At 32.2% G+C, this 13,627-nt stretch overlaps 1 protein-coding gene across 9 annotated transcripts in view; it reads left to right on the top strand.

Moving 5' to 3' along the window:
• LOC149791563 (uncharacterized) overlaps nucleotides 1–13,627 on the top strand; it is a 119,506-nt gene that overhangs the window by 97,026 nt on the left and 8,853 nt on the right. For 7 of the 9 annotated variants that reach the window (XM_089970097.1, XM_089970096.1, XM_089970095.1 and 4 more), the window contains 4 exons: nucleotides 5,220–5,303; nucleotides 9,008–9,058; nucleotides 9,930–10,003; nucleotides 12,847–12,933. In XM_089970097.1, coding sequence (XP_089826223.1) covers nucleotides 5,220–5,303; nucleotides 9,008–9,058; nucleotides 9,930–10,003; nucleotides 12,847–12,933 — 296 coding nt within the window. The remainder of the gene's footprint in view (nucleotides 1–5,219; nucleotides 5,304–9,007; nucleotides 9,059–9,929; nucleotides 10,004–12,846; nucleotides 12,934–13,627) is intronic. The other 2 variants (XM_089970100.1, XM_089970099.1) reach the window with 1 other exon arrangement.

Below are 13,627 nucleotides of genomic sequence, written 5' to 3'. Positions count from 1 at the left end.
AGTAATGATGAAGATAATTATGCAACTCCTAGCTGCATCCACAATTGTGCGCATGCCACTATAATTAAACTCAACAACAAAGCTGCATCCAACTTGTTCACCTTATTCATAAATAATAGTTTACCCTCAAGCAATGTGGATATTTTCTTCCATTATTTTGTTCTTTTTCTTTAGCGTATATACCTCAACATTATTCTGATAAGTTTTGTTCTCTTTGCCACAAAGTAACTGTGTATTGTTCCATGTGTATGACATGTCTCTGGTGCGTATTCTTTATTGACACCCGAGGAACATCTGAATAAATCAAACCTATGGTAACTGCTATTTTCCTATCTCCGTTTTTCAACTTTTTGTGTTATTATCTAAGATTTGAGCTGTTGGTTTGCATATTTCCTCAGTTTCAAACTAATTGGAATCCTGTTTCTGTCAAATATCTATTCTAATATTTTTGTCTAATATACCGATGGTTTCTAGTTCCTATGGCAACATATGCACGCGACTTTCAGGGGAATATTAACACAATACTGCTAGCGCTATGTGAAGATATGTAATGTGATAGTACAGCTTTATATTAAGACATAACAACATGCCTTCAATATGTAATGTGATAGTACAGCTTTATATTAAGACATAACAACATGCCTTCAATATGTAATGTGATAGTACAGCTTTATATTAAGACATAACAACATGCCTTCAGTATGTAATGTGATAGTACAGCTTTATATTAAGACATAACAACATGCCTTCAGTATGTAATGTGATAGTACAGCTTTATATTAAGACATAATAACATGCCTTCAGTATGTAATGTGATAGTACAGCTTTATATTAAGACATAATAACATGCCTTCAGTATGTAATGTGATAGTACAGCTTTATATTAAGACATAACAACATGCCTTCAGTATGTAATGTGATAGTACAGCTTTATATTAAGACATAACAACATGCCTTCAGTATGTAATGTGATAGTACAGCTTTATATTAAGACATAACAACATGCCTTCAGTATGTAATGTGATAGTACAGCTTTATATTAAGACATAACAACATGCCTTCAGTATGTAATGTGATAGTACAGCTTTATATTAAGACATAACAACATGCCTTCAGTATGTAATGCAGTATATATATATATATATATATATATATATATATATATATATATATATATATATATATATATATATATAATGCATCATGGAACTCATTATAGCTTGTTATAGTGTCTACATATGTGTATTTTGTATGTAGGTGGGCGGCCTATGCCAGTGCTAAGAGGTGAATATTAGATTGGTCTCCCTTGACCTGATCCTAACTTTCACATTGACCTTATGCTATTCACAGTTCAGAGGTGGATCCATGATTGCTTGATGTTTATATGAAATGAAATGGACCATAAATAGAACACAAAATAAGTTTTCTTGTGCATTCCTTCAGATTGGTGACTGGTTCTGTTGGATAAATCACATTTTGAATCAGTTTAATACCTTGCATTGTATTGCAAGGACTTTATATACACGTGCTACATGTGTTCTGGTATAAAATGCAGGCACTTTAACTTAAGAGACAAAATTTACAAAACAACTAACTTAACGAACGAAAAATTAAATCTCTTTTCTAATCCAAGATACACCTCTGTACTTGACTTCAAACCTGACTTGTATTTCTTGATGCATTTATCATTGCATACATCACATTCAGTGGCATAGCAAGAAATTATGTCCCTCCCCTCACGGCAGATTTAATTCTGGAGCACTCTTCCAATGCAAAAAAGTTGTTTGATGGGAGTTGTGGTCTCTTATTGGGCAAGGCTCATCATTGTCCCCCCCCCCACCACACCCACACCCATGCATTTATGGGGGTTGCATGGTGGTTTCTACGCCACTGCTTGCATTCTGGACAATATTTAAGGATATAATTGAAGTTCAAACTTAGTTTGGTAACTTATTTTTGATTCTGTTGCTTTAATTAAAAACAATGTCTTAACCATGGAACTTTCATAATTTTCTTCACTTAGCCATCCATCAAGTTGCATGCTAAATTTAATTAATGCAGATGTAATCGAAGTGTTACATCTGTAATTATTGCCTTAATGCTTTGAGGTGTATGACGGATGGCCTTTTATTGTTGAATGTGTTTGAGAACAAACTCAAGATTAGAGTCCCTTCCTCCATTTGTAAATTTGCTCAGATCTAACTTGTTCATCCTTCTGGATATCTAAAAGTTTTTCCTGTCTTTTTTTTTCCTGTAAAATTCAGTAATTGACATCAATTTCAAGTACAGTTTCCTGTCTTTTTTTTTGCATGTAAAATTCAGTAATTGACATCAATTATAAGTACAGTTTCCTGTCTTTTTTTGCATGTAAAATTCACATCAATTATAAGTACAGTTTCCTGTCTTTTTTTTGCATGTAAAATTTAGTAATTGACATCAATTATATGTACAGTTTCCTGTCTTTTTTTGCATGTAAAATTCAGTAATTGACATCAATTATAAGTACAGTTTCCTGTCTTTTTTTTGCATGTAAAATTCAGTAATTGACATTAATTATATGCACAGTTTCCTGTCTTTTTTTGCATGTAAAATTCAGTAATTGACATCAATTATATGTTCAGTTACCTGTCTGGTTGAATGCAGTATTTAGATAACTGAACATATGTGTATAGTTTCTACATTTTTGAAATTTTGAGCATAAGTTAAGTTCTCAGAAAATAAAAAGCTTCCAAATTGGAGTTCAACCTTGTAAAATTCAAAAATTCAAACTGGATATCTTATCAAAAGAAGTTTAAATTCAACAAAATTCAGCATCTTTGCTTGGTTTGCTCATTTGGATTGCCAAATATTTTTGACATATATGTTTTCCAAGTTTCATATTTAATATTGAGAGCTGAACTTGAGCCCAATTTGATGTTCAAAATCTGTTCATCTAATGTCCTGCCTACATTTTTTCCAAAGTCATGAAAAGGTCATTCCACACCTTCACGGCCACACATGTTAAAATCAGTAAATAGTGCTAGTTCAGTTTCTCCTTTTACTCAATCTTACACATTGATGTTAATTTCTAGTTTTCGATTGATGTGAAATACTTTAAGTTTATATTTTTGTCATAGCAGAGCTTTTGAAGATCACTCTTAAAATTTTTGTTTACAATATCTGTTATTATCATCATCATTATCATCATTATCATCATCATCATCATCATCATCATGTCTCTCTCTTTGGGGCCCCAAGTGGCTGAGTGGTCTAAAGTGCTTTCCATTATGGATCGCTGCTATCTCACCTCAGTCTGTGTGGGTTCAAGTCTTGGGCTTGACCAAAATGGGTATGTGAGAAAGCTTGCCAGTAGCTTCTCATGGGTTGGTGTTTCTTTCCAGTATCTGTTAATTTACACACACATATACATACATATATATCTATATTCATTCCACATACATAGTGAATAGCTAAACTAATTTACAGATTTGCTGATGTCATCTGGTGATTTTACTGTCAAAAATTCAGTTTTTGTTTATCATATAATGTGTTGGATGAACCAACCTAATGTCAAACTTGCTTCGTTATAATGACCATTTCATGTTAACAAATTTGACAATGTTATTAAATTAACCTTTTTCAAACAGTATTGAAACTTCGTTCACAAGAAACTTATGGGAATATAAATGATCATGCTAGAAGTGTCTCATGATATTCTGTTGTTAAACCAGTCAGAAAGCTTGGCACTTGTGCAAATGTATTATTATGATGCATTATATTTTTTATGGGGGGGGGGAAGACATTTAGATAGCCCTACACATAAGCAAGAAAAATAAATATGAATGTGTGCCCAAAGAAGCAGTGGAACATGATGTGATCAATTACATCTGCTTCTTTAAAAAATAAGAATGCAAAACAACTATTTCCAACAAAGCAACGGAAATTTTGGGTCATTAACTCTAATGCAAATGCTAACCAGAACAAATAACAAAATTACAAGCTAGAGGATAATTTACTTGCCCAAATTGTGCATAATTAAGCTTGATATTTTACTAGCCCTAACTGTGTATAGTTATGCCTGATATTTTACTTGCCCTAACTGTGCATAATTAAGCTTGATATTTTACTTGCCCTAACCATACATAATTATGCTTTATATTTTACTAGCCCTAACTATGCATATTATTGCTCACTATTTTACTTTCCCATATTGTGCATCATTAAGCTTGATATTTTACTTGCCCTAACTTGCATAATTAAGCTTGATATTTTACTAGCCCAAACTGTGCATAATTAAGCTTGACACATTTTACTAGCCCTAACTGCATGTTATTGCTCAATATTTTACTTGACCAGATTGTACATAATTAAGCTTGATTGTTTACTAGCCCTAACTGTGCATAATTATGGTTGTTATTTTACAAGCCCTATTTGGGCATAATTATATATAATATTTTACTTGACTTGCAATTGTATTTAATAATGCTTGTGACTTTACCAGCCCAGATTGTGCATAATGGTAAAATATTCAGAAGTGATGAGTTGACTTTACTTTCTGTACAGTGTTTGTTATCAAGATTGGTCATTCACAAAACCAGACTATTTGCCCAAAAGCATGGCCACCACGGAGGACTTTATCCCACCATACAGCAGTATCAGATGTAGAGAATGCCTTTAAGATGAAGTGTTGTTACTTTATAAGAGTGTAATTGGTCAGCACATATAAAAATGGTGCAACATTGGTGTCATTAGAGTTGCTAATAATATGCCCTAAGGACATACAGATCAGCATGGTACATACTCAATGTGCCATGAACTGTATGTCATAGTGTTGGGTGTTGTGTGTTTTGTGGCATTTCCTAGCAGCTTGCATGAACCTAGAGTTTCTCTTAAGTTGACAACATGGGCACCTGCACATAGGGACAATGGAGGTGGGGTGGGGAGGAATGTAATTTTAAAATTTTTACAAAATATATGGGAACATTTTTGGACATGCTGAATGACTGAAATCTTAGAGTACCCATTAAATTAATTTAGTAAATTAATGTGCTTGAATTAATATCATTGAGTTCATGTGAAAATCAATTCATAGGTAGATATATACAATATAAATTAATATTTTAAATTTATCATTATCATTCCTTCATTTATTTTGACTTCACATATTTGGTAAAACTGTATGTTATGTACAGTGTATACATGTGTGTGTGTGTAATTAGTTTTTAAGTTGTCCATTACAGACAGACAACCACAACCTGCTCCACCCAGTATACATGCTCCTCCTCCAAGGAGTGTACAGGGTCCTCCTAGAGAATTTTCTCCAGGTAAGTTATCGTGTTTATATCAAACTCCAACACCAGAGTACAAGCTCTTTCAAGAAGTAAAGGGCCCATTCCCTTTGGAATGAAGGCTCGTTCTTGAAGTTTAAGGTCATTTAGGTATACTCAAAGACTAGCAGAATTCACAGTTCATCCCCTTTCCAAAACTACACGTGATCCTATAAAAGTTTGTCTCCATGAGTTATGTCATTATACAGCCATATTTTTCCCCACCCAGAATACAAACCCAACATAAACAATGGCCTCCTATGTATAATGGTTTCATCTGCAAGCATATCACCAGCTATGTTGTCTCACTGATAAGTAATTCTCTTGTTGATAAAAGACCAGCACATACCATTAAAGAAGATGCCTTAATCACAACTGTACAGTGTACTTGCAGGTTGGCTTTATTGATTTATTTATTTATCCGCAAATTTATTCACCCTATGCATAGACACAGTATTGTTCCATTGATATCTGCCAATCAATTTATACAGATAACCAATGTTGAAGTTAGGTTGAAAATGAAGTTAAAGTTGAAAAGATCTATGCTGCCCTGTTAATAACTTGCAAAAAAGTTTAGATGTTTCAGTACTGGTTTATCTATGAATCAGTCGTCATCTTTGTATACAACAAGCAGCCCCACTCAGCATACAAGGTTTTTGCTTAACTTTAGTCTCTAGTGTACAGGCTTTATATTGAGGATAATCCTTAGCTCTGTTGTTTTGTCAGTAAAAGACCCCATGCCAACAATCTGCCGTGAAACCACCTCCAAAAACTGTATATTCAGGTAAAATCTGGTATACAGCTACTTTAGTAACCCACCTTAACTTGTGTGCAACCTCCCTCCACTCCAATAGGCTGTACAGGCTCCATCCAGCCCCCCCAAACTATTTACATGTATGCTGTCAATATTTCTTAGACAACTACAACTAGCCCACAAAGAGTCAACCCCTGTACAAGAAGTCTATAAGCTCCCTGTGAAAGTGTATATCTAGGTAAGTTGTCATGTCGATAAAAAACATTTAGATCCATGCCAGGGTCCGGTTTGTGCTCTGACCAAAAACATTAACCATGAACAGGAATTAATTTCCTTGAACTTTGGTCTTGCTCATGTGTGGATATAGGTAGGGCATGGATGAAAGCAGCAACCTCTTGTCCGCCCTTGTGTGCATAAACTTTTAATAAATATGATGGTTGGATCCCTGTATCCAGCAGTTTGCTTCTGTTGAATACACCTTAATATAATACACTTTGGTCAGAGTCATCACATGGTCACATGACTGCAAAACAAAACGACAGACTAATGTTCAGAGTGAAATTACATGTTCCTGGTCACAGCATAAAAACAGACAGGTTTACAACCTCCTTCCCTTCCAGGACTATGCATGCTTGTTCAGGTAAGTTCTCATGTAAAATAACCAAGCACAATAGTTTTCAATTTCACCCCCCACCCATCTTAGAAGAGTATATTAAGAAGACTTTCTTTTAAGTTAAACTAGAGTATTATAGGCAGAATATTCCCCCTGCTTAATTAATGACCATTTTGATGTACATTCATATTGGACAGTCTAGACATATCAGATGTTAGTACGCACAGCATTTAGTATAAGTACCGGTATACTATTTTAAATCTTAAAGAAAATAATTGTGAAACTTTAAAATCTGAAAATAGATCAAACTTGAAGTTAAGGCATTCAGTATGTTTTTTGATGGACATTGTCACAAGCCAGGAAGGACAATCTTCTGTGCTTCTTTATCACCTGTAGCTGCCTGTATGGAGATTTCCTTGTTTATCATGAGTTCATATAGGCACAAAAAAAGTAACAAAACAATGTAACTGTCGGTAACAGATAAATGAAAACAACTGTTTTATATATATATATATATATAACCGCTCCGGTGGCCTAGTGGTTAGTGCATCTGCCTTGGATGTGGGAGGTAACGGGTTTGATCCCTGGCCAAGTCATACCAGAGACTTAAAGAAATGGTACTAACAGCTGCCTCGCTTGGCATTCAGCATTAAGAGGTTAGTGTTAGGACTAGTCGGCCTGGTGTCAGGATAATATGACTGGGTGGGAAATCATGCTACATGTCTTTGGCATGATGCCCCAGTGCTAGACATCACTATAAACTACCACACTGCAGTCATTGTAGCGATATGACTGAAAAATTGTTAAAGCTACATTAAAAATCCAAATCACATCGCACGCACACACACACACACACATATATATTTAGCTTTCATAGGTGAGACAGACCAAAGATTATAAGTTCAAATTAGATATGAACTGAGCTGATATTAAAGGCCCCACCCCCAACAACGTTGCTCCTCCACCCCGACCTTTTAAGCAATCATATGAAGCATCAATCATTTATGTAATTTTTTTAATACAGTATTTATATTGCTGAGAGATCTATAAACCACTATACGTTTATGGAATATGCCATGCCATGGATAGCTATGGGAATTTATTGATAGGGATTTAATTCATATGCACAATTGCATAATCTCAAAAACGTTGCACTGATGTAATGATCTTGATGCTTAAATAACAAATACAAATTTGCTTGCCGTCTTTTTCTCCTTCTTTATTCCGAAAGCAGACATTTTATTCACGTATGGTTAATGTTCACTAATTTTTTTTATGGAATTCAATGAAATTTCATTGGAAACATGTGAGAAGCTTAAAAGCAATATAAGTTTAATGAAAGTAACTCAGACTCAGTTTGCACCTATTCTTAAGTAATAGGTTACTTGGATAATATTAGTCACTATTTATTCATGAAATTATCCAATATATGACTGTATGGATCAGGAAAGCACTGTATTGTCTTCTAGCTGTTACGCGCTGTTAATGTACCAAATAAATATATTAATATTAAAATGTGTATGATTCAAACATTGGTAATTTTATGAAGAAAAAAGAAATTAACTGTATTTTTGTATTATGTTGATCAAAAGTACTATTCATTATTCCACAGGGTAAATGCAGTGGTTATTATCAAATACTTTCCATGCATATAACTAACTGCTAAACAAATGATCAGCAGGCTCGTCCCACTTTCCTCAAAGCCCATTTTAATCTCATAGGTCTGAACTGGCACTTCGTCAGGTGTGGAGATAATTCACTTTGCGTGACTTGGCTTAAGGGTACATACATAGCATGTCAATCAAAGACTTTACCCAAGATTACAGCTGCACTATCTTCCTATTTATTTTATTCAGCATGACTAAAACATCCAGGAGTTGAAATGCATCATTCCCTTCGAGGTTCATGTGCCCTTCCTGCTCACTATAGTATATATTTTGACAGTATGCCTTAAATTGAGTAGAGTTTAAACTATACATTGTAACTGATTTTATATATCTAGAATGTAGTATTATAATTAAAAGGGAGCATAAATGTTTGATCAGCTGACACTTAAACAATTTGGAGGTTGGTATTAAAACAGCTTGGTCAGTTATTATAGATTTTTACAGGATTATTTTTGGATAGTTATTTCAGCAAATTATTTTTATCAAACTTATGATTGGTGTTCTAATGGTATGGTCATTTTCTTTTACATAGGCTAACTGTGGTTATTCAAAGAAAGTAATGATTTTCAAGTGTTGCTGTGAATTCATGTGATTTAATTAAAAATTTTATTGATATTAAGTTCAGTTCATAGTTGTATCATTAACATTTATTTGTTTCATATTCCAGTTCAAAGGAAATCGGTAAAGTCCAGAACACAACACCCTTTTCCCGGGCCCAGTAAGTACTTTCACATTTTGCATTGGTTTTGTTTTTGTTCTGTGTTTCCAAAAAGAAAATAATGTCCTTTATAAGGGACATAATCATCAATATTGTATAAATTCAGTGCATAATGATTAATGACAGTCTCAATTCATGGGCATTGACAGAAAGTTTATATCAACAAATCAATTTGTCAAAAGTCTTTTATATGATGATGAACTGTGCAATTTTCTTTGCTGCCGCAGTGAGTTATCACACTCATAAATCAGCTTAGGGAAAAAGTTTTCGTTTTAGGTTCAATTTTGCTCAAAAATGCATCTTCATTGCACCATATGCAAACTGGAAGTGCATCTATTATCATGGAAAAATACACCTATTGCCATAAAAAATATGACATTGGTGTTCTTTCAATTCATGAATTTGTGAAGAGGCAAGATTTGTCATGGGTAGGAATCCAGAAGTAATGATGGAGCATTGTTAAAAGTCTGTTAGATAAACATCAGCCAAGAATGTTCTACCAGAACTAATCATAAATGTAAACAGATCCCCACCCATCCCAAGAAAAACTATGGTGCTAACACACATACATTATGTACATATTGAAGATGTGTCTCTAATTGTATATTACTGAGTTAGCAATGCCCCAAGAGTACATAATTAGTAAATGACAAGATATATTATTATTAAAATTTATTATTAAAATATATTATTAGAATTTATTATTAAGATTTATTATTAAAATTTATTATTCTGTACTATTAGTACCTTAGAGTTCTGACTGGAAATTCAAACCCAGGTGTGTGTGTGTGTGTGGGTGTGTGTGTAGCTGTTGCAACTATGAAATATGCATTGAAACAGTAGTAATTTAGTATTTTTCACTTTATTTCAGAGGGCCTGAGGAAATTTCGTCACATTGGCTATGCAGCTTGGTTTATAGCACATTTGAAACACTTAGCCAAGAAGGTACCTACTAACACATGCGGAAAGAGAGAACAAATGACATTATTTCATACATGATTCAGGTTTATTCAACTTGTTTTACAGTCACTTTGAAAGATTCCAAGTTTTAATCAATTCAGGCTAAATGAAGCAGTGTCCATCAAGTATTCCTCATGGATTAAACAAGGGAATATTAGTCTGTGACTTTTCACATTTCAGTCATTATTTACATTGTTGCCTATTAAATTTTATTTAAGGTCAAGTTATATAATATTTTCTTTATACATTGTTAATTGTAGTAAACCCTAATTTGAAATGGGATTGTAGCATTATTAAAGGGAGCCAATCATTTCAGTATCATTATTTTAATAGTATAATGTGTAAACAAAGTGTATTAGGCAGGCCTGTTGGTTTTGCACATTTGAAATCATCCATTTCAGTATGAAACAATAATAAGTGCATATTTTGTCATACTGGGAAAGTAAATATTCTTTATGAGTTGTTCTTCCTTTTATTTTGATGACAATGTCTAAATTGGTGGTTATCAAAGGCAATAAAGTAAGCAAACATTCTCTCTTTCCTGCATATTGCTCCTAACTCCACTGACAGCTATTTTTGTTTTATTTATGATATTCATATAGAGTATTTTCCAGTCTTTTACTAACATGGAGTTTCTGGTATATCTAATGATTTGTATTGTTATATTTATTGCTTTAAAACTTTGTATTCTTTCACACTGAGTTTTATAGTTCACAATATTAGCACTATAAAATGGGTTGATGATAGTACACTATCTACCTGTTGACAGCAGTAAAACCTGTTAAATTATAACATTTTTAAAACTTTGAATGCATAATTTCTTTTTTGATGTTGACAATTTTATTTCTTCTGTGCCAAATTCAGAACTATGATATTTTCAAATAAAAAACATTTGAAATTGAATTTATAAATCACTGTTATTGTGGAGATAATTGGGAATTTTCTTCTGGATGGAAAAAGACATTTTTGAATAATTTAGACAAAATTGAACAAGATGTTGATGACTTTAAATTTAAAGAAGATATATAGATATATTATTTAGAAAGCAAAGCCCAGAGCAAGTTTTGCTAAAATGTAAAAAAAATTTTTTATAACAAGCTCTTTAGATCTGAGCTTTTCAGGAGATAAAAGAAATACAAAATATACAGACAACCAACAGTGAAAGTTTTAATTAAGAAACAAGCTGCCATTATTTTTTGGACAATGCAGTTACTATCACCTTTTGAAGCTTCTTGCCAGAAACAAATTTTGATTAATGAGAGCACTTTATTGTTTTCATATTTCACAGAAGGGATGTCTTGAGACTTTTGCTTATTAATCTGAACAATGTGCTTTGTAAAGTAAATGTAGTATCATATGTAACTAACCTATGCAAACTGAATAAATCAACACTGAATTAATTTGAAAATGACAGTTACAAATGTTTTAAATCTTTTTACAAAAATAATACATATCAATGTTTTAATTTTATGGGTTTTATCATACAGTATTGCTTGTTTGCCATGATTAACCATACATTTATTTAAAGAACTGATGGAATGCATATCACGCATATCACGACTATAGTACAATTACTAACTGGCGGCATAAATATTTTGTCATTCTTTACTATTAAAGTTTTCAACATTTATTGTTACTTCAAATCTTGTGTGTGTGTCTTTTTGCTGTTTCTTTTTCATTGAAATTGGTACAAAGGGCAAAAATCTTTGTGAAAAAGGAGTTATGTTGATCCTATAACTTAAATGGTTTGAACCGTCTGGTGATGAATTATTTTATGGCTGATTACAAGAAATGAGTTAAGTTAAAATTATGGATAGTACTGTATATCAAGGGCACTACCTAATTGTGTCTTCAAAATAAAATTGACAGAAGTTCTGTTTCACGATTTCACAAGAGATAGATTCTTCCAAACAGTCAATCATTCTGAGAATGGGACACACTTTTTTTCTAACTTAGATCCAATTTCAGTCCGCTTCCCTTTGTCATCAGCAAATTAATAAAGTAGTATAATTTTCTTTCACTGGTGCATGGTTATTAACAATTTTTTTGTTTCTTTTCTTATGCTGTAAAACTCATCTAACAAGCTGACTAACTTTATTTCACTTATTATTTAGAATGATAGAAAACAATTGGTTTTTTACATAATAGCGAACCTCGCATATACATCTTTAAATTATTTTTGTGGATTTTAAATATAATTGATTATAATAATGATTTAAATAGAATATATATATATATTATAAATTATATTGATTATTTTAGTGGAATATATATTATCTATGTTTCAAATTATATTACTGATTCAAAAGTGTTGAATATATCTTCAGGATGCAGCTTTAAGCAGAAATTTTGTTTCATTTCATAAAGTGGTTTTTTTATGCTCTGTGTTTGGGCACTAATGATAAGTTCTTAATGGTCAACATAATTGTACAAGATAATAAAATGTTGATGGACATGCATCCTATAAATTGAGTGTAATATTATATACACGAGTTATAGGAATGTAATATGATGTACATGAATTATAAGAATGTAATAAAATGTACATGGGTTATAGGAAAGCGTATTGTATCCTATGCCTTATAATGCATAATGAATGCAATAGGATGTACACGAGTTATAAGACAGTGTACTGTATCCCATGTTTAATAAAGTGTAATTTTAATAAGACATATATATGATTAAATTATTGAATCATTAATGCTCTAACAAATTTTAAAATAAAATCCAGCTTCAAGTCATTTATCACATTGAAATAATTTAGGGTGTGAAAAGTTTTCTTATGTAACACATTGTATATTCCACATATTCCTTCATTTTCTTTCCAGAATTTAAACACAAGACCAAGCAGTATGTTTTTGTTTGGAATTATTTTGAAAGAAATAGTAGCAGCTTTACATAGGATATATTTAAATGTAAGTATAATTTTTGTACAACACAATTACCCTAATGACTGTATTCTTATTGCATTCAAAAGTTTCTAGCCAGATGTGAACAATCACTTGGAAAGTTAATTATGAAACTTCTCAGGAAGAGAAAATTTTGCATTGAGACACTTCAGTAAAATATTGTGTTAATAATGTTTGATTAATTTATTACTTACTTGATCAAATAATAATTATAATCTTAATAATTAGTTAATATATAAAGGAATTACTATTCTGCAGTAGTCAACATTATCAGTTATTCACCTTGAGTAGATATTGAAATTTCTCTTTGATCTTTTTGATCATGATGGTTCAGCATAGAAAATATCAGGAAAATATATAGCATTGTACTTTTAATTTTTTTTATTACAGAATCTGAAATTCAATGCTTGCAGATAACGTTTGATTAGTGCATATATTTCTCATGCAGTTTATTAAGTCTGTTTTCTGGTTCATTTCAAAACTGCATTTATTAATGTTTGTAAATTTCCTCAAACTGGTTTAGGGCTGTTCGATTAAAACATACACGAGACCCAGGGAAGGCACTTTTAAAGTGGGGTACTCACCCATAAATGCAGTGTAGAATTTTCTTCTCATTTTAATATGAACTCAGTGAGATCAAAGTACCCTAGGCTGCTGGCATATGTTTTTAAAAAACTGCTTTTTCTGGGTACCATGTATA

The sequence above is a fragment of the Sinohyriopsis cumingii genome, chromosome 9 (assembly GCF_028554795.1).
Source record: "Sinohyriopsis cumingii isolate HCF-2022 chromosome 9, ASM2855479v2, whole genome shotgun sequence".
NCBI lineage: Eukaryota > Metazoa > Mollusca > Bivalvia > Unionida > Unionidae > Sinohyriopsis > Sinohyriopsis cumingii.
Note: the sequence above shows the minus strand (reverse complement) of the source record. Positions and strands in the feature narration are given on the sequence as shown.